The sequence below is a fragment of the Alosa pseudoharengus genome, unplaced genomic scaffold (assembly GCF_046254945.1).
Source record: "Alosa pseudoharengus isolate Yale_2024_CS ecotype anadromous, Long Island Sound unplaced genomic scaffold, YU_APseudo_1.1 YU_APseudo_1.1_scf_17, whole genome shotgun sequence".
Lineage (NCBI taxonomy): Eukaryota > Metazoa > Chordata > Actinopteri > Clupeiformes > Clupeidae > Alosa > Alosa pseudoharengus.
The window spans coordinates 30,709,860-30,730,287 of record NW_027468640.1 but is presented as its reverse complement, the minus strand read 5'-3'; the positions used below and the strand labels follow the sequence as shown (position 1 = coordinate 30,730,287).

General features: G+C 43.9%; 1 protein-coding gene across 1 annotated transcript in view; it reads left to right on the top strand.

The window, feature by feature from the left end:
- The window catches only part of oxct1a (3-oxoacid CoA transferase 1a), a 37,804-nt gene extending 17,666 nt beyond the window's left edge, over positions 1-20,138 (top strand). The window contains exons 8-17 of the mRNA XM_076289287.1: positions 452-559; positions 711-825; positions 1,537-1,631; positions 2,742-2,790; positions 2,975-3,047; positions 5,476-5,551; positions 12,465-12,554; positions 15,584-15,664; positions 19,118-19,219; positions 19,484-20,138. Of these exons, the coding sequence (XP_076145402.1) occupies positions 452-559; positions 711-825; positions 1,537-1,631; positions 2,742-2,790; positions 2,975-3,047; positions 5,476-5,551; positions 12,465-12,554; positions 15,584-15,664; positions 19,118-19,219; positions 19,484-19,519 (825 nt within the window). The 3' untranslated portion in view covers positions 19,520-20,138. The remainder of the gene's footprint in view (positions 1-451; positions 560-710; positions 826-1,536; positions 1,632-2,741; positions 2,791-2,974; positions 3,048-5,475; positions 5,552-12,464; positions 12,555-15,583; positions 15,665-19,117; positions 19,220-19,483) is intronic.
- The last annotated feature ends 290 nt before the right edge of the window (positions 20,139-20,428 follow it).

Sequence of the window (20,428 nt, the reverse complement as noted above, 5' to 3'; positions counted from 1 at the left end):
ACCAGGGTTTAGGGCCTGCCTGTCTGGTGGTGCTTCTAAGCCTTCTTAATGGCTGCTTTTTGGCCTCTGTGGCTCAGTGCGATAGCCAGGCTCTATGAATCACAATGACACCAGAAGCCTTGGAAATAAATGCTTTGTCATCACTAATGCCCAGCAGTGCGTCGTTTTCCTCTGCTGAAGTAACCCTATGACATATTTGTGTCCAAGCCAAGGACTCGTCCCCATCTGGGATGGAAATGTAAAAATGTGGTGAGATTTAGCTTGAGTTTGGCTCTCTGGTTTGTGAATTAATGAACTATGAACTAGTGAAAACATGTCAATAGTCAATAGTCATTAGTCATTAGTCATTTCATTTGAGATGATCAGGAGCAGCGTGATCATGACAGGCTTGATGGCTCTGAGCTTCATCAGATCTCTTGTAACATCAGAGGTCCGTGTTGTGTGTCCACAGGTGGAGGAGGTGGTGGATGTGGGGACGTTTGCCGAGGAGGACATTCACATTCCCAGCATCTACATCAACAGGATCGTGCAGGGGGGCAGCTACGAGAAGAGGATAGAGGTGAGGAGCATCAGACGGACACCACTCCCCGACTCACCCCTCCGTTTCTTTCATCCTTCTGAAAGGACCTTATCCACTCTTCTTCCCTTCTCTCTCCCTCTCTTTTTCTTCTGTTTTCTGTCTGTTATTCATTCTCACATGTCACCTGAAGAGGAGAACGGTAAAGAAAGGTCAAGATCAAAAGCCCAAGCCCAAAAAGGACTCTGACATTGTGAGGGAGAGGATCATCCGTCGTGCTGCCCTTGAGTTTCAAGATGGAATGTATGGTAAGCAAGAATAAAGCAGCCACTTTTCACTCCCAAGGAAGTCTGGAGCACTGTAACATGGTCTCCATAATGCCTTCATAAAAGATATTTATTTTGTGGCTGTCTTCAAGATATTTTATGCAGTGAGTCTGTGTGCACTAGTTCTAAAGGGCCGTTCACACCAGGAATGATGACTAGAACGGCCAGCTAATATGAATGACAGGACGTCCACGCACAAACTATAACCATAACAACATGAAGAATTATACAGTTGGAAATCACTTTCAGAGCGATGTTGAGAATGATAAAAAGCTGACAGCCAATCAGAATCCATCAAATTTTAGACATCACATTCATCAACACGAGGAGAGACATTTATCGTATCGTTTATCGTTTTTGTTAGAGTTACGGTTCTTAATAGTTATGGCTCTTGGTGTGAACAGCCCTTAACATAGGTGTACATTATGAACAGTATACAGCAGAAGACACTTCTTCGGGTCACGGGTCATGGTAGAGATTGTGGAGTTATTATAATACTACAGCCGCTTTCACGGTCAAATCCATTGGGAAGTAACGCTAAAGTAGAAGTTCCCTGACTGCAGGTGTCTACCAGTGTCTAAAGACAATGAGAGTGCCCACTGAATGGCCTTCCACTGGTAAACACAGGTTGTTTGGTCTACTGTGTTCTTGTGATGTGTCACTGGTTTGGCCGTAATGTATTTGTTTGATTAGCAAACCTGGGCATCGGGATCCCCATGCTGGCCAGTAACTTCATCAAGCCGGACATCACAGTCCACTTGCAGAGCGAGAACGGCATCCTTGGCCTGGTAAGAGTTAATGTTCCATTCGCCTCATAAAGTACTCACGATTCCTACACACAAGTCTCTGTGTTTTGTGTAATGCCCTGAACACTACCTACTGTCTCAACGGCACTTAACAGAAGGCTGTGTGTGAATTCAGAGCAGGTGTAGTATATAGCAGTGGGAATCAGCAAAGCTGAAGACCTTGAGCAGAACTTCAAGTCATATTCAGTCTGTATAGTGTGTCTGTGTCCACACCAGCAGCAGAAATTAGACCAAATTAACTGCACCAAGTTAATGTTATTTGACTGTCAACTGTCAACTGTTAATGCACCTGTGGATTGCAAATGTATTTAGTAATATTCTTCTGCATCCAGTTATTTTATGTTTTTCTCTCCAACATGTTTTTTCATGTCCAATTATAACTCCTGTCTATTTTACACTTAACTTTTACACTCAATAATCTTTTTTTGTTTGCAGTGTTTATACTCCTATATAGAATTTCTGCGTGAGTATATAGATAGGTCGCTATCCGCTATAGGTTGCCATCTTTGCTCATTTTGTCCAATTACAATTCCGCCGTCTGCTAATAGCTGGGTAGCGGAGGCCTGCGGCAGCCCTCAGCTCTCTAATTCTCCTCCTGAGGAGAGAGGGTGGAGGTGGGGGGGTGGGGGTGCTGGAGGCTGGGAGATGGAGATGCATCAGGCTGCTGCGCCTCGTATCTGATGAAGTTAAATGAGCGGCACCGAGATGTAATGAGATTTTGTGTGATCTGAATCCTGATGCTTGCCCTCCTCCCCATGTATAAATAGTAACCTCCTGACATACACCTCCCACCTGCCTCACAGCATTGCAGCCTCATCCACTTAAAAGAGGGAAATCATCGGCTGATTAACGGAACGGAGACTCTTAAAAACAGACTCTCTAAAGACACAGACTCTCAACTGTAAGAGTGAACGGACTAACATGTTATTTCCCGTAAATGCAAAACTGCTGGGAATCTAATATTGCTTATCTGACTTTGGTTCTTTTGACAAATGTTTGTTTTTATCTAGTGAGTATATGTGTGAGGTTATTCTGGTTGGCTGTGTACACACACGTGTGCTGGTAGTAACTGCCCTTGGCTTTTGTGCTTAGGGCCCATATCCCACAGAGGAGGAGGTGGACGCTGACCTCATCAATGCCGGTACATTTTTTTCCTTCCTACTTGTATTCTCACCCTCAAGCTGGTGGCTGAAAAGGTCACTATGGAAAAGGTTGCTCTACTTTAACAGAATATCAACATGTCTACCCCCCCCCCCCCACACACACACACACACACACACACACACAGGTTAAAGTGTTTCTCATGTTTCTCTCCTTCTCTGTAGGTAAAGAAACTGTCACTGTTCTACCTGGGGCCTCCTACTTCTCAAGCGATGAGTCCTTTGCCATGATCAGGGGGTAAGCATATGGTGATCTCTGGAGTTTTGTTTTTGTTTTTTGTTTTTTATCTGGAAAACCAGACAAGCGCTGTGACAACCACTGCATCAGTGTCTGTCCAAAACACCTGCCATACCAACAGATGCCTGCGTGTACCCATCAAAGTAAACGCATCATAAAGGTCCAAGACAGTTTGGAGCCCGACACCACATCTTTCCTGTCTATTAAAGTGTAATTCCAGCGGAAATTGACCCAAGGGTGTTTTTCTGCATTAAAACACTTCAAATAGGCCGTGGAGATGTACGCTCATGGCCCTTAGCTAATCCACTATTTGCGATTTGGGGCTATAGCGTATACCGGTGAAAGCTCTGTAGTGGTTGATCAACGAAAAATACTGTCTCCACGGCTTATTTGATGTGTTTTAATGCAGAAAAACTCCCTTGGGTCAATTTCTGCTGGAATTACACTTTAAGTGTCTGTCAAGATCAAAGGAACAATTTGACAAAGAGCTACCACACATAAGGGTGGGGCCGATATCTGAGAGTTTCTGATAGCAGGAAAAAATGACATTGCAATAGATTCAGAATATTAGTGTAATCAAAGGCGTGACCTTTTGGGGCCTGATAAAGCATCTTTGTGACAATGCCTTACTGTGGAGAAGGCCACACAATAGAGACAAATTTGATTTGGCCTGTGGCGACTGTATCGGCCGCCTGTGCGCTTTCCACTTCCTGACATTTCCACACGGTCAGAGCAGGTGTTCTCTTTAATTGAATGTCCAGCCGGCCGATCGGCCAGTCACATGAAGCGAGCGATTGTCCAAGCCTGAATGTTTTTCCTGCCCGGGCGGTATTGAAAGTGGGTAAGGGCGGTGGTGGTGGTGGTGGTGTTGGTGGTTGTGGTCAGCTGTTCGGGGCAGGCAGTCGATGAAGCAATTAGATCAGGCCAAGCGAGTGGGCGCACAGGGGGCAGAGGACAGGATCAAGCAGCCCGGAGGTAAGGATTGATGGCTCTCCTCGCCGCGCTTACATTAGCACTGCTAATCACAGCGCTAATCACTGGCAGTTGTGTGTCACTGACACACAACTCTCAGGGGAGCAGCTTCAGAAGGTTTTGTTTTGTTGTGGCACTGGGGGAGGTGGGGTGTGTTTGTGGAGGAGATGTCTCTTGCCTTTCTCACGCGCCACTCTAGTCTTTCCACACTCAGCATCACGGCCATTTCTTGTCGTCTTGTGCTCGACCACACTATCGGCGTCAATCCATGGCTGCTCCAGACAGCCAGGGACGCATGATTTCTCTCTGGCACGCCTCTCTCTCTCTCTCTCTCTCTCTCTCTCTCTCTCTTTGTCTCTCTCTGTCTCTCTCTGTCTCCCTCTGTCCCTCCCTCTCCCCATGTCGCCTGAAGACTGAATTGTCGATACACATATACATTACCCCCCCCCCCCATTCTTCCTCCTGCTGGTCCCTCTCTCTCTGCATTTGGCCTGGGCGGCTGACTCATTTCACCACCCACCTTCTCAGCGCCGCGTCCCCCGGGAAATCCAATAACTGCCATAAATCTGCCAGCTAATAGCGCGGTGGCAGAGACGGAGCCGAGAGCCTTGGAGAACGGCTCCGGGGGCTGAAGGCAGCCATGTCTTCGACAAGTGCACCCAGCAACCACCACCGATGCCGCCACTATCCCCCTCCAAATCTTCCACGACATTAATGCGCATAGAGGAGAAATGTGATCCAGACCGAGAAGCGAAAGACATCTTTACAGCTTCCTTGACCCATAAATACAGCACTGTAGTAGAGTACTGCATGGCTTGGGACCAAGCAAGTTAGCTCTGTGGCCGCAGTATAAATGGAGTAGATATAGTCGCTGTGTGGTACATACGTCTATTACATTTTGAATACTCTTTGCACAGTAGCACATTGACGTAAACGCTAGACAGATAGTTATAGAATGCTGTTTTTGTCACAGCAGCCACTAACGACTGATCTTCTACTGGGAAATAGCCAGCTGCTTTCAAGCCGTCTGACACAGATGGCACATTTTTTGGTTCATTTACTCTTGAAGGGCAGCCGTTACAATTCACTTGCCTTCATTACACAAAGTGACAGACAGGGCTCCAAACATTATGGTTGCAGTTTTTGAAGTAATTTAATGTTCCAAAATGCTGCTATCTGATTCACTCCAAATTAGAGGCAAGAAGAGCAAGAGCATTTCCATGTAACACACACACACACACACACAATTTTGACACTATTGCTGATCAAGGATACAGTACATGCATTTGAGTGTTCCTAAGTTGTTTGGGCAAACAAAGATTAATTTAATTTATTTCATTTCTGAGATATGCCACTCAAAGAGACCTCTATTGTATTTAGGAAATGTGTATTATCTCTACAAATATGAATTATGTGTCATGCCGGGCTAATCATCAATGTCGCTCTCCCTTTCTAGCGGCCATGTTAACTTGACCATGCTGGGAGCGATGCAGGTGTCAAAGCACGGAGACCTCGCCAACTGGATGATCCCGGTAAGTTTTTGACACTGCTTAGCACATACCCATTTTCACTCACTCTCTGCAGTCAGTTTCATCACCTTATATGAAATATACCCACTGTCAACCTGTGTCTAACCTGATGGACATCACTCCTGAGGCCGTCCCAACTTAATGATTGTGTTAATGCAAATTTGTAAAGCTGTGTTATTATCTTGTCAATATTAATGTGGAGTGATAAATCATTGGATGATCATTATGGCTTGTGAGGGACAAGCACTATGTCCTCATTAACTCCCAGGTCTTGCTCACTCTGACATTTTCCACATGGTCAGAACAGAGTTATTGAGCAGAGCCAGTGTGGAAAGTCTGGCCTGAGTAGAACAGAATGTTGTGGGCTACTTACTTGGCACTGATTCAAAACAGTGCTTTGGGAAAGGTTGGATTAGATTCATATTGAATCTTGTTTGGCAATAGCTGTGGAAATATAATACGTGTGTGTGTGTGTGTGTGTGTGTGTGTGTGTGTGTGTGTGTTGCTGTGCACTCACTTAAATGCAAGCACACCACATTTCCCACAACATTTCAGAATTAAATTCAAAGGCCTCTTATTTATATTAACTTATTTTCTCGATTATAGCGTGATTCAACCTCTCGGGGAGCGAAATGTGTGAAATTGGAAATAATTAGAGGTGTCCTCATTTAAATCAGCTTCACAGTATGATATCTCTACCTGTTTTGAATTATTTCATGGCTTTAAAGGTACATGCCAACCAAGTACTGATGCTCAAATTAAACATAGTGTTTGGAGCGCATTGAAGTTTATTGAGGTTCATTGGGTTTATAAGAAGGTGAGTATGGAGAATTGTAAATACAATAAATTAAATCAGTAGCTACGGCTTAGCGTTGGTTTAATGTAGTCACATTTGCATTATGTATGGAATGGGATAGAAGGTTTGTTATCACTAAAATCTCTGTTTGTAATTAGCAAACATGCATGGATCATGGAGATAGTGTATACCTAAGCAGACCCTGGTACCTTTGATTGTTTTAGACCCAGGAACTTGTTGTGGCAGAATGATCTCTATGGTGTTGGTGTGTGTCTATGGTAGAGTGGTGTGACCTTCCTCTGTGGATGTGGAATTGTATTTTTGTTGTTGCAGTGAATGGCCTGATGTCACTCTTGACATAGCAGTAAGTGGTCTGACATCATTGTTGTCATAACGATAATCATTAGTAATCAGTGATATGGCAGCGGAAGCAGCTGGTCACCAAGGAAGCTCACATGGACCTACTGGCCCTGAGCATGCGATGCATTCAACCAGTGGGATAAAAGCAGGTTGGAGACATGGTTGGCACTGGTTACAAATGTTATGCAGCCACATGGAAACTCGTGCAGAACCCCAGTATGTTAAGGGCACATGGTCTTTCAGGTAGTGTGTGGTGCTGTCGTTTAGTGTAGTTTGTGATTGGTGCTTTGCTTTTGCATGGTGTGCGTCTCTACTAACTACTTTAGCGTCATTGAAGGATACTGCGATTCGTTCATCGTCCTGTCGCCTCGAAAGATGAAATTAGTTTCACTTTGTAACACAACGTTTAGTATCGCCAATGGTTATTTTGCCGGTTATCACTGCAAGCTGGCTGAATTAATTTATATTTCATGGTCTCGTATCACCGCATCTCTGCTAGTCTCTTCCTGTCTGAATGCGGCCTGAGTACCATACATTAACAGTGGGGTAGATATCATCTTAGTCGCGGCAGAGTACCATACATTAACAGTGGGGTAGATATCATCTTAGTCGCGGCAGAGTACCATACATTAACAGTGGGGTAGATATCATCTTAGTCAAGGCAGAGTACCATACATTAACAGTGGGGTAGATATCTTAGTCAAGGCAGAGTACCATACATTAACAGTGGGGTAGATATCATCTTAGTCGCAGCAGATGCCCGTAGGGGTGCCGGTGGACGATGTTCCGTCCAAGTCGGTTTGTAGCCGATTAAAAGGAGCCATATTGGTCTACAGTATGGAGTGGAATCCAAGATGTCCCACTGTAGTAACTGTGGAAGTGCCCTGGTGAATTTGAAAGAAAAAGAAGGTGGGAAGGTGCCCACTTGATCCCTTTCTGACCCTTTCATTCACCCTGGCTCGCCTGTTGACCACCTTGGTTTGGTGGGCAGCTGAGCTACTTCAAACCACCCTCATGCAGAGTTCTGACCGTGCTGCCTGACGGCGTCCTCTCCTCATGCAAGTGGCCAGAGGGTTCCCAGTGATCTGTACAGCTCCATAATTACCAGCACAAAGAATCTAGCACTGGGGGGGGGGGGGGTATAACAAAGACGAACGTCATTGTTGTCAAATCAGCAAGCTGTCAGCTGTCAGCGCTGGTGCCTCTGCCTTTGCCTCTGCCTCAGCTCCTACCTCAGCGGAGACTGGAAGTGAATCTCTGCCTTATTACCTGCACCCCCACTACACTGGAGCTAAAGAGCCTATTTAGTTGTCCGCGCATGAAGAAATGAAGAAGAGCAACATGAGTTATTACACATGGCCTGGCTGAGCAGATCATAAACTACATGAAGCTAGTTAGTCGTTAGACTCCTTTTCAAATAATCTGGGAAATCACTTGTTCTGGTCCCAAATGGACGTTTAGAAGTTATCTGACGTTAGAACAGTGGGTTTACTCTCGGCGCAGGGCACGTACACCAACAAATGACATCCCAGCACAGTCGACTGACTGTTTTCCTCGTTGCACAAAGCCCACTACAAGAGAGATTAACAGGCAAGCCACAGGTGGCATGCTATAACTCCACATGACTAATTTCACATTGTCATAATGGCTCTCGCAAAAAACCATAACTGTTGTCATAAAAACCATTGGTGGGAGCAGAGGAGCATTCCGCTCATTATCACATGGCATCAACAGCGTGGGCTTTGAACATCAACGGCTCTCATTGTTAGTTGTGTCAAAGGAAACTCCAGTTAGTCAATGTTTTTCTTTTTTTTTCAAAGCATCCAACTTCAAGACCTCCATGCTCTCACTGTTTGGCCATTGTTCAGTGCCCCCCCCCCCCCCCCCAGTCTTCCCCTGTGGTGCTGAGTGTTTACTGCCCCCACCCCACCACCTCCATGACAGAGCTCTGGACAGTCGATAGCGGAGCCCCTCGGCAGCGCTGCACAGCCCCACACTCTGCCTTGGCAGCCAGGGTTATTTATAGTGCTGCCCAGCCCTCGCCCTGTCACCGAGGGACGGCTTTGTGCTGCCCACTCGTGTGTGTGTGTGTGTGTGTGTGTGTGTGTGTGTGTGTGTGTGTGTTTGTGTGTGTGTGTGTCTGAGTGTGTGTCTGGGTCACTTGGTTGTAGGGTGCTCCACACGCTGTTCTCGCTGCTGCTGAGTGTGAGGCTCTGTGTGTGGTTGGGTCTGGTCATTTACTTGCTTATGTTACGATACTGGAGGGGCTTGTCTTACGGAAACAGGTGATGTTTCTCTTGTAGGGCTTTTTAAAATGCAGAAGAGGAAGCAAATGTGATTTAACGTGTTTGGTAGAGATGATTGGATGCAGTCTCGCTGCGCTTGAAAATTGTTTGAAAATATTTACAGCAATTATTTCTACTGAGAAGGCGGCTCATTACTTACTTCCTTTACAACAATTAATAAGATGTGAAAACCCTCACAGTTCACACATAACAGCCCCTTCTCTTATGCCACAACAAAGTAATGATTTAAAAATAAGAAAGCAGTCATAAGAGTGTTTATTTAATTAGATTACAAAAATGCACAGGTGTGGGAGTGAGAGTGTGTGTGAGAGTGTATGTGTGAGAGTGTGTGTGAGAGTGAGAGTGTGAGTGTGAGTGTGAGAGAGGGAGAATGAGTGAGAGTGAGAGTGTGTGTGAGAGGGAGAGGAAGAATGAGTGAGAGTGTGTGTGAGAGGGAGAGGGAGAATGAGTGACAGTGTGAGTGGGAGTGGGAGTGAGAGGGAGAGGGAGAATGAGTGAGAGTGTGTGTGAGAGGGAGAGGGAGAGGGAGAATGAGTGACAGTGTGAGTGGGAGTGGGAGTGAGAGGGAGAGGGAGAATGAGTGGGAGAGGGAGAATGAGTGAGAGTGAGAGTGGGAGTGAGAGGGAGAATGAGAGTGGGAGTGGGAGTGAGAGGGAGAATGAGAGTGGGAGTGGGAGTGAGAGTGAGAGTGGGAGAATGAGTGTGAGTGAGAGTGTGAGTGGGAGTGAGAGGGAGAGGGAGAGGGGTAATGAGTGAGAGTGATGGGGTAAATGGGGTAAATGGGGTAATGCCTCAGAGAGCTCTCGTTCAATCACTTCATGTCTGGCCCTTAAACTCTTTAGATGAAGCAGACAGTGACGGTGCCGTAATCACAATAATCTCCCATTTACTCTCTGCTACCCTGCAATCCCCCTAAAGTCCCCCGAGGACAGACGCTCGGTCCAAGGCACAGGGACACTGAAGACACATGGGTTCATTTGGGTTCCTGGACTGACTGACATCCGTCAAAATAAAAAAAAATCCATATTTAGAGGACTGGTGACCACCCCTTGCCCCTACAGCTGAGTCATCATGTTAGACTATAAGAGGGAGATATGTTTTGTTATTGTCCGTTTTTGTTGTTTGTCTAGACTTATACTGGTACTGGTATACAAAGTAAGCCATGTGAAATGTTTAGGAATCCATCTGTCTCTTCCGAAGGGAAATCAGAATAAGTGAGTGTTCAGTCTGTTTAGATCAGAATAAACAGCCTTACTTATGTGGCACATATATGGCTTTGTGTTGGACTGATGCTTAGCTATACTGTCACAAGTCTCTTGGGGGAGAAATCCATGCAATCGAGGATCTCTGTATTTCTCTAGCAGGTTCTGAGTGATATCCAGCTTCAGTTATCCAAGGTATTCACCATTCACCCACTCCCCCTCAGACTGATGTAATGGTTCTAAAAGCTTTCTGGCCTGAAGGATTTTCTAATTATGTTAATACAGCCTGAACCATATGATTTAATTGTTGTGGGCTTGGCATCGGAGACACAGCTTATGTTGTTTTTTTGTTTTTTTTTCGTTGTTGCTGCTGGAAGAGGGTAGAGCAAAGGAATTAGAAGGCTTAATTTGATCCGTTCCTCGGGAGCCAGGGGAGTGTTTGTGCAGCGTCGTTGCTGCCTGACTTCTCATCCACAAACAGTTGAAAGGCCAAGCACATCTTGAATGGAGCACACTCCCACACTCTTCCTCCTCGCCTGTATCCTGCCTTGCCCACGCAGCGCTCTCGAAAAACCAAATAACGAGTGCAGGCATTGTCGCGCTCCGTCAAAAGGCCCTTGACCAACGGCTAACAAGTGTGAGGTTGCTGTTGGTTCACTTCAGGTCGTAGTTAATTTTGTAAATCATTCACAGATTGTGCAACTGTTCTTTTGTTTGTAGTTTTCTGTATATAACAACACTGACATTTAGACTTCTTGGCTGAAACTAAGCCCAAATGATTGAGTAAGCCTTAACACCTTACCCTATAGATATGTATCAAGGATTTGTTGTACTGTAGATCAGACATGGTATTTGAAGAAGGGTAAGTGTACTGTTGAAAGACATCAACTATGTGATGAAAACTTATTTATCCTGTCTGACGGTGGAGCACTGTGACTTGCAAACCAAAATTAATTTGGCACATTACCCAAGGAGGCGTACGATGCAGAAGTGAGAATTTCCAAAGCCAGTAACATTTTTGAACATTCATCGCAGATTCAAAAGCAGATGTCATTATCTAAAGCCACTTACAGTTCAGCACAGATTGTCATCAGTGTGGGTGTTCCCTGGGAGTTAAACCCAGGGTTGTGATGTTCGCATTAGTTGTTCTACCAGTTGCTCCACCACATTAGCCACAGGAACACATATAAACTAGTGTTACTCTTGTTCAGTGTCACTCTTGTCAGCGGACACATTATTGATGGACAGTCCAAAGGTACAATCTCAGAGGCTTTTAAGAGTTATGACCAAAAAAAAAAAAATTTGGAAAGCCTCAAAACTTTTCTTTGACAGCTTTAAGGTGAATTATGCCTCTATATAAAAAATAGATGTCATTACAAGGTAATAAGGTTGTCTGATAATGATGTGAAATTGTTCTGTCAAAGTTACTTGAGTGGTTTTATAATGCCCTTTTTTGTTTGTAGGAGGCATGATTTAGCAGCTCAGTTGTAATGATGTTGCGAAATGACATTATTATTGACACCTATTAGTGCTATACCCACACCTGAGGACTCAGTGACAGGAAGTACTGCAGGGGTAGAAGCTGAGCTTTCGATCGCAACTTTCACTGCACATGACATTCGAGAGGCAAGCTGTTAAATGGAATGTATTTTTTTCTGCTTTAACTCTGAGCCACCTCATAATAATAACCGCGGACAACAAAACACCATTATGGAAAATACCTCTTGGTTAAGCCTCAGGTAACAAGGTTTTCAGTTTCCTAGCAACTATGTCCCCTTCGTCTGCATGGTAAATAACCAAGATGCCATTTTGAAGGTCTCAAAAAAACAAAACAAATTGTGCTACACTTGACAAGAGGTGACAAAACAGTGGCGAGATTAATTGACAAACAAAAAAGCTCTCCAGTTGCGCTTTTGTAATTCCTCGAACGTCAAGGGAGTGTTGTTTTAGTTTGTTAGGGGTTGATTTCCTTTGGCCCAGCATGCAATTCATTATTGCTTTCAAGGTCCAGTTCATCATATGTTCAAATTTGGCCATAAAAGAGGATTACAGGTTAAGAGCCATTTATCTAATTGAATGCTCTGTATGTTATGTAAGAAACATAATCATGCTATAAAAGGTGATCTGTATTGTCATACCCTCTCCTTCTCTGATTGGTCTTTCTTTTTAAAAAAACAAAATTATTGTTTTTGCATAGCTTTATTGTTTGACAGATCGGTGAAATTTTCTTTGTGTGTGTGTGTCCTTCCCAGGGGAAAATGGTCAAAGGTATGGGTGGAGCAATGGACCTGGTAGCCAGTGCTGGAACTAAGGTGGTGGTGACGATGGAGCACTCTGCAAAGGTAGGAACAGTCACACACGGTTACTGCATCATGTCATGTTACACTGCTGTTAAAAAGTTGGGGTCGCTCAGAAATATCCTTGTTTTTGAAGGGAAAGGGCCATTAAAACAACATCAAATCAATCTGAAACACAGTGTAGGCATCATTAATGTTGTAAATGACTATTGTAGAAAGAAAATGGCTGAAGAGTACAGAGAAATGGACGCCTCACAAAACACCAGTGTCAACATAAACATCAGGATGTTGGCCTTCTAGTCAGAGTTGTAAAGAAAAAGCCAAATCTCTGACTGGCCAATAAAATGGGAAATTTGTACTAAGCAATCTTGAAGAAAGAAGGCTATTACTCCAGTTTGCAATTCCAGACCAGTCTCCGTGGGCAGTGCTTGATTGAAGCCAATTTCCTCCAAAAAGAAGATCGTAACCCAAAGCACATCTTCAAACTATATAAGTAGTCAGCTGATACTCTATCTATAATAGAGTGGATAAGTGGCTCCAAACTTTTGAATTGCAATCTACTTGATGTATCAATTTAATGTAATTGATTTAGCAGATGTCATTATCTAAAGCCACTTACAGTTCAGCACAAATTGTGTGGGTGTTCCCTGGGAGTTAAACCCAGGGTTGTGATGTTCGCATTAGTTGTTCTACCAGTTGCTCCACCACATTAGCCACAGGAACACACATAAACTAGTGTCAGTCTTGTTCAGTGTTAACTGTCTCCGATGATTATAATGGAAAGGCACCTAAAGTATTGGTAACTATTTAAAAGTTTGCAGGCACACCACATACTTACTATACTATACTATACTATATAGATGTTGACGGTCATTGGTAGTTGCTGACTATGAGGGGATAGCTTACGTAACTTATCATTGATGGAGGTCCCCTATGCTCTTCTAATCCACACCCTGCTCCATAAGTGTTCAACAACAGCGATCCTCAGCCATGGATAATGGGCGGGAGGAAGGTCTCTGGCTAACCTGCATGCTAATAATCACTTCAAAGCATTTGCACCATGTTGTTTTGATGGGAGCCCTGGGAGTGTTATTGTGTGACACCCAGGGCACAGAGCGTGGTGGTGCTCACTCCACCCTTATTGATTGGCCTCTCAGTCTGGCTGCTGCACTGGCGCCCAATATCAAAGTGTGAGGGCGGGTGGGGGGTGGGGTGGGGGGGGCACTCATAAAAATAAGACTTGGGTGTTTTATTGCCAAAAGCAGCCCCATGAAACAGTGGACGTGTTCTGGCCTCGGTGACCTCCTTTAACACGACGCCAAGCAACCCTTTTCAGGGTAACACAAAGCTAACCTGTCTAGCCCTGTGCTTGTCATTTACTGTAGACAATGAAGCCTTCTGTGGCTGACATTCAATCTATATCTTGGACCAAAACTGCCAATGAAGTATTGGAGACTTGATTATTTTCCGTGTTGCCTATGTCTTTGTAATCACAAAGATAGCGCTCGTTGAACACAGATGGTCAGAAATGGTAAAACTGTATCCAAAGACCCATATTCACAGATACAGATTTGAATGCGGATTACTAGGTGAACTATAGGACGTTAATTTCTGTATATCAAAGCTGAATGCACTAGCAGAAGCAGGTGAGCAAATTCTGACTTGAATTGCATTGTATTGTCTGTTGTTCTAAACACTGGAGTTGGGAGCCGTGATTTGAATCCATGGAACACCCACCTCATCCACCCTCCACCACCCCCACCCCCGTGACGACAGATTCCAGCTCTACTGAGCGTGCTCCACCTGCCACCTGTCACTCACTCGCATGTCACAATGGCTTTGTTTTATTTATGCAGCTGATGTGCTGCCTAGAGGCACTGTGTGTGTGTGTGTGTGTGTGTGTGTGTGTGTGTGTGTGTGTGTGTGTGTGTGTGTGTGTGTGTGTGTGTGTGTGTGTGTGTGTGTGTGTGTGTGTGTGTGTGTGTGTGTGTGTGTGTGTGTGTGTGTGAGAGAGAGACCTCAGCTGTTTTGGGGACACGAGACACACAGAGGCAGGGCAGAGGAGATGGGGTTAGAGCCGAGGCCTTGGGGGGTGTTGTTCACATGCTGCTGCCCCTTAGTTTGCTCAGATGGACATTGTGTCCCCAGGGGTCAGTTAAGCCTCCCTCTGGAAGGGAAATAACAAGACCTTACCACATCCAAAATGCCCTCACTCTCTCTTTCTCTCTCTCTGTCACTTACCTCTCACTTTCTCTCCCTCACTCTCACTTTCTCTCTCTCTCTCCCCCTCCTTCCCTTTCTCTCTCTTTCCCCGTTTCTTTCATTTTCCCCTCCATCTCTCTCTCTCTTCACTCTCTTCCTCTGTCTTTTCTTTTTCTCTCTCTTTCCGTGTGCATTCTCTTCCCTTTCTTTTCAGTGTTATTACTTTTTTGTCCAGAACCTCTGCTGTTTCTGTCTGCCCTGAGCCCAGTCCCCCCCCCCGCAGCACCCCTGGGAGCAGGTAGTATGAGTCTCAGGTTCCCAAAGTTACCACACAGTGTAGACTTCCCTGTGCTCTGCAGAGGTGAGCGAGTTCAGTGCAGTTCAGTGAGATTTGTGTTGTCTTCTACTTCATTGTCCTCCACCACACCATTGGGCTACACTGATGCCTGTAAACACACACACACACACACACACAAACACACACACACACACACACACATGCACACTTTTATATCTGCCTTTTATAGACTGCTAGTGGTCTATCCTACCTAATGTTTTAATTAACTCTAGCACTAACTCAACTGCAGCTTTATGCAGGTCTCTGTCTCAATAACAGTGACAGACACACACACACACACACACACACACACACACACACTTATTCCCCTCTGAGACTTGATTTTGTCTTGCTGAATCTGGGCTCTGGCTAAGATGCCACTCTAGTTGGTGCAGCCTTGTTCTGGGCGCCTCATTATCAAACCGTGTCACCCCACTGTCACTGTGATGGGGAGCAGAGTGCTGAGTTTCAGGTGGAGCCATAAATAACTCTCTCTCTCTCTCCCTCTCTCTCTCTCTCTCTCTTTCTGGCACAGGGAGGCAAGCACAAGATTCTGGACAAGTGCAACCTTCCCCTCACCGGCAAGCAATGTGTGGACAGGATCATCACAGAGAAGGTTTGTGCATCAGTGTCCACAAAATTAACTGACGGATGTTCCGTATAGACATGTGTGACGGTGCATTGTGAAAGCTGTTGTGGTGCTCAAAGAGAAGTACTGTGTTTGAAACTTGCTAACTAAAATGGATTGTGAAACATAACTATAATTCATGATATTCATGCTGATACAACGGTGCCTCGATTGTTTAACCTGAAAGAGTATTACTTTCCCGACACAAATCAAGTAAAACGCAAGGGGGCCCTTGAATAATTTATCATTTTAAAGTGAATTGGAAGTAATTTCTCTTTCATAGGCAAGCGCTGTGGTTTTCATTCAGTGGCAAGTTGGGCAATATTCTGCAAAATGAGCTCAATGGGGCGGCATAACGGCTAATTCACTTTACCAGTCAGTTCACTTAATACGCTATATATATTGTGAATAGGTTTCTTTTTTTTTCTGAATTGGTTTGAACGAGGGACAGATCAAGTTTAATTGATACTGCACAAGGTCTGAAGGAGCTGGAAATAACATTGTTTGTTTCGAACCTAACCCAATCAGAAGATCTTAGCAACGACATTACACATCGACTCCCTTTCCCACAAATGTACAGTCGCTCTCCAGAGCCCTGGGTTGTAATGGCATTAGCCTACCAACCAAACCACATGGCCCTTATGGTGCAGAGTCATTCATCTCTTTTGAGCGATTAGATGTGAGACGTTGAATAAAGAAGGCCCACTGTTTGTGCAATGGTCACTTCTTCAAGCCCATCAGAGATAATTTAGGCTAACATGAAATAAAGTTTAGGGTCTGTATGTGTTTTCAAACTTTGTATTTGTATTGTAACTATAGCCTTGTCTTATTTAATAATACCTTTGGACCCAAAGCACTGTGTAACCATTCAGTCAATTGTTTTCTAATAAAAAGCATGGAAGTGAATAACTTTGCCGCAAGTAAAGTTAGAGGCATCAGAAGTGACCTTTGTGGTTTGAAACAAGAAAGGCCTTGGCCCCTTTTTTTTCTTTGACATGTTTGTGCACCATCAGCTTGAAGTATTGATTTTACTTGGTTGTGTTGCCTTGGACTGTCTGAAGGCTGTACCTTTTCTCTTAGTGCTTTCCTCTTATTGACCAAGACCATCACTGTTAAGAATAATCAAAGGCAAAGTCAGTCACAGGATTGTACTCTAAATGAACCATCAGCCTTTTGAAGCTTCCTCAGAATAGCAGGACATTGGTTGTTGAGAAATCTATAAGCAGGATGTTGCTTCAACAGGTGATGCTCCAAAATAGCATCATTTACTGTTTGATTCTCTGTGTGCTGGGATCAAATCGTTTCGCCTCTATTACTGGTTAACCTTGCTGTTTAAGATGTTTCACCTCACATTCTGCTACAGAGACAGCTTGTGTCAGTTCTGTTTTTCTTTGATTTTGCGCTCACATAGTGGCATGCTGTTCCAGTGACAGATGGACTGTTATGGTCTGGAGCCTAGTACTTGTTGTTTTCCACATTTATGTCATAATTGTGTATGACACGGCTCTTTTCAAACACATCGCACGGATTCTAAAGAAAACCTCAGTCTAAAAGCCTTTCCTGTCCATTGGTCTTGGTATGGATATTGTATTGTACAGAGATTCCAAGCACTTGACAGATCTTTATTTTATGTAACAAACACACTTTCCATTTCATGTTAATGTGACTTTTCAGATTATTCATCTCCTAGAAGGAATGCACTTTGCTAAGTAGTCATTAACATGCTCGTCACAACGTTGGGTTTTTTCCTCCAAAAACATTTTGATGTTCAGACTACCTTGTGTCATCCCAAAATCACACACACACACACACACACACACACACACACACACACGAATACACACAAATCTTACCTTTTGTGGTTGATGTGTAGCCGGGGGCCCTCGCCAGCCTCGTCTAAATATAATCTCCATGTCTGCCTTTTACACCATTCCCCCACCCACTCATTGGGCTTGTCATAGCCTAGCAGTTGACTCATTTTTGACAAAAGTCCCCGTGGCTAGTTGAATGTTACACAACACGGGCCAGACAAAGCAGACTGCAACTACTGAGGCAAAGACTAGCCCTTCTACATTCACGGGAGCGGAGGCTCCGATTGGAGTGCAGTAGCATCGGCGAAAGTCTTTGTTGGTTCACAGCAAAGATCTTCGAGCGTAGCGCTCTACAATCTTTGATCCACAGCTCCATCAGTTGCCCTCTGTGGTCTGGGCCTCCTGTCAAACCCAGAGCCAACCTCAGTCCTGAGAAACAGCTACTTCACCCAGGCACTGGCTAGGCTGGCTAACACCAAGAAAGTGGGAGGCATGTTTATCAGTGTAAACCAATGTGCAACTGTGCTGTGGAAGTCATACAATTACTTAAAGCTCTTAGTTTTTACGTCACTTACTTGGCTCAAGATCAAGATGGCTGCACTGAGCTAAACCTGAACTGGTGGTTTCCAGATTTGGTAGGTTTGAAATCCGAGATCTCATTTGGAGAAACTTTCTACAAGCAAAACCACATGTATTGTGGCATCATGGATATTTGACTTACTACCAAACCAGTATCAACCAGCATACCACAGCAATTGAACTCAATATCTTGCTCTCATAATTGGGCTAAGACAAATTAGGAAACTTGAGGAAAATTGCGAGGCTTTAGACCATGACTCACTGTTTCAAGTACAGGCACTTGTATCGCTTATGTGTCAAAATGGACTGAGTATGCAGTCGCTCCACTCCTCCTTGTACCTTTGAGGTAACCTGAATGTGGATTGGTTAAGTTCAAGGGCCTACGTACTGTAAGGCTCACTGGGTTTCTCATTCAAGAGAGATCTTGCCTTTATTCCAACTGCATGAAGTCATGGTTAAGAGGAGAAAAAACAATTATTCCCTTTTTCACTACATAAAGAGGTGATGCACTATAGCTGCCATAATGGGAGGGCTGTTCGATTCAGTGTATGCATATAGAATGGCAGAGGACACATTATACTATAGGACCATGTTAAATTGAAAAGCTCAGCTGAACAATTTCATTACAATTCTGTAACTGTAGACAAGCGGTCTCTCTCTCTTGCTCTCTTTTTTTCTTTGCCTTCCTCCATCAGTCTCACTGTGTCTCAAGCTCTCTCACACACTTGTTACAAACTCTCTCTCTCTCTCTCTGAAATTGCTCTCAAGGGAGAGGGTGCGTTACAGTTGCATTAAAATGTTTTATGATTGTCTTTGACAATGTAAATCCATTTTCCATTTTCTCACTTGCCTCTTGCCCTGGTGAAAGGCACTTGTGTTACCGGTGTGCTGCTTCATCAGTGTTGGTTGTTTATATATACAATCCCCTGAGACAATGCTACCTACCATATTATTACACCAAAATGCCTTAACATTTTGAACAAATATTTATTAATGTGTTAATGTGTTAATTCATTCTTGCATACAGTCTAATGATCTCTTTTTTTGACAGGCCGTCTTTGATGTGGACAAGAACAAAGGTCTTACTTTGACTGAAATTTGGGAGGGACTTACACCAGACGACATCAAGAAATGCACAGGCACAGATTTTGCTGTAAGTCGTGTAGTACTATCACTAAAGATCAATATCATTCGCAAGCAGATAGGGAATTAATCTAGCAGTTTACAAAGGAGAAATCAATACCTAACTGGAAAAACCTTCCACAAGGAATTGAAGCCACCTCTTACATTTAATCTCAAACCGAGCTTTATAGTAAGCATACTGTGATGCTTACAATCAGTGTTACAGTACATGGTGCTTCAAATAAAGTGCTCAGAAACAAGTTTATTAACAGGTGTAACTCTTTTATGTAAACAGGTGTCTCCTGATCTAAAGCCTATGCAGCAGATATAAGATCCTGAGCCAGCAGAGTGTGACGGGAAGGCCTTCATCGTCCAGCAAACACAGATTATATTAACATTTTCTGCTTCTAATTAATGTGAACCATGAATGTGACATACTAAATCATGTAACAAACTATGACTGCCCATGTCTATATGCATTATATGGACTCTCAGGTGAAATTGAAGTCAGAAGTCAAGTAAAGACTCTTTATATAAATCAGTGACCAGATCAGTAGGCGTTGTGACTGCTGTGGCAATCGAGTCAAAGATTTTTTTTAAAATCGTTGGAAATGCCATGTATAAGCTCAGATCTAGATCTTGGATGGTTTTGATTTAATTGTAATGGTTTTTTCCACACCTCAGCAACCTTATTGGAGATTGGTTTTTATTTTCAATTTATTGTTTGCAACCAGCTCTAGCAACTTCTTCCATGTTTGAGCTCCAGAACAAGCACTCAAAGCATTACAGATATTAGTTGGGAGGCCTTGTTTTACACACTCACAGTTTTGAAGTCCTTTGTACATATCAAATAGGTTTTTTTCCAATGTGTGAATGTGACATCCATTTTTTATTCTCGGAAAAATGGCGTGCCTAGAGTGAAAAATAAAACAAAACGGTTTTGAAATTCATGTTTCAAAATGCATTCAATGTAACTTTTCTGTTTGTGTGTTAACGTTGGAGTTCAGCAGACAACTGGACTGATATGATGCTGAGCTTGTGGGGGGTGCTCTTGCTGCGGATGCTAAAATTGTGCCAACATTTGGGCATATTTCTGCAGAGCAAAATCTAAAAGATTATCATTTGCCAGATAGAAGCTTTTAGCTATCCATGTCAGCAGCCCAATGGCCCACATGCAAAAAAAAGACATCAATTACACCAATTAAGCTTAATGCTTGTTTGTTTTTCTAAGTGGACATGC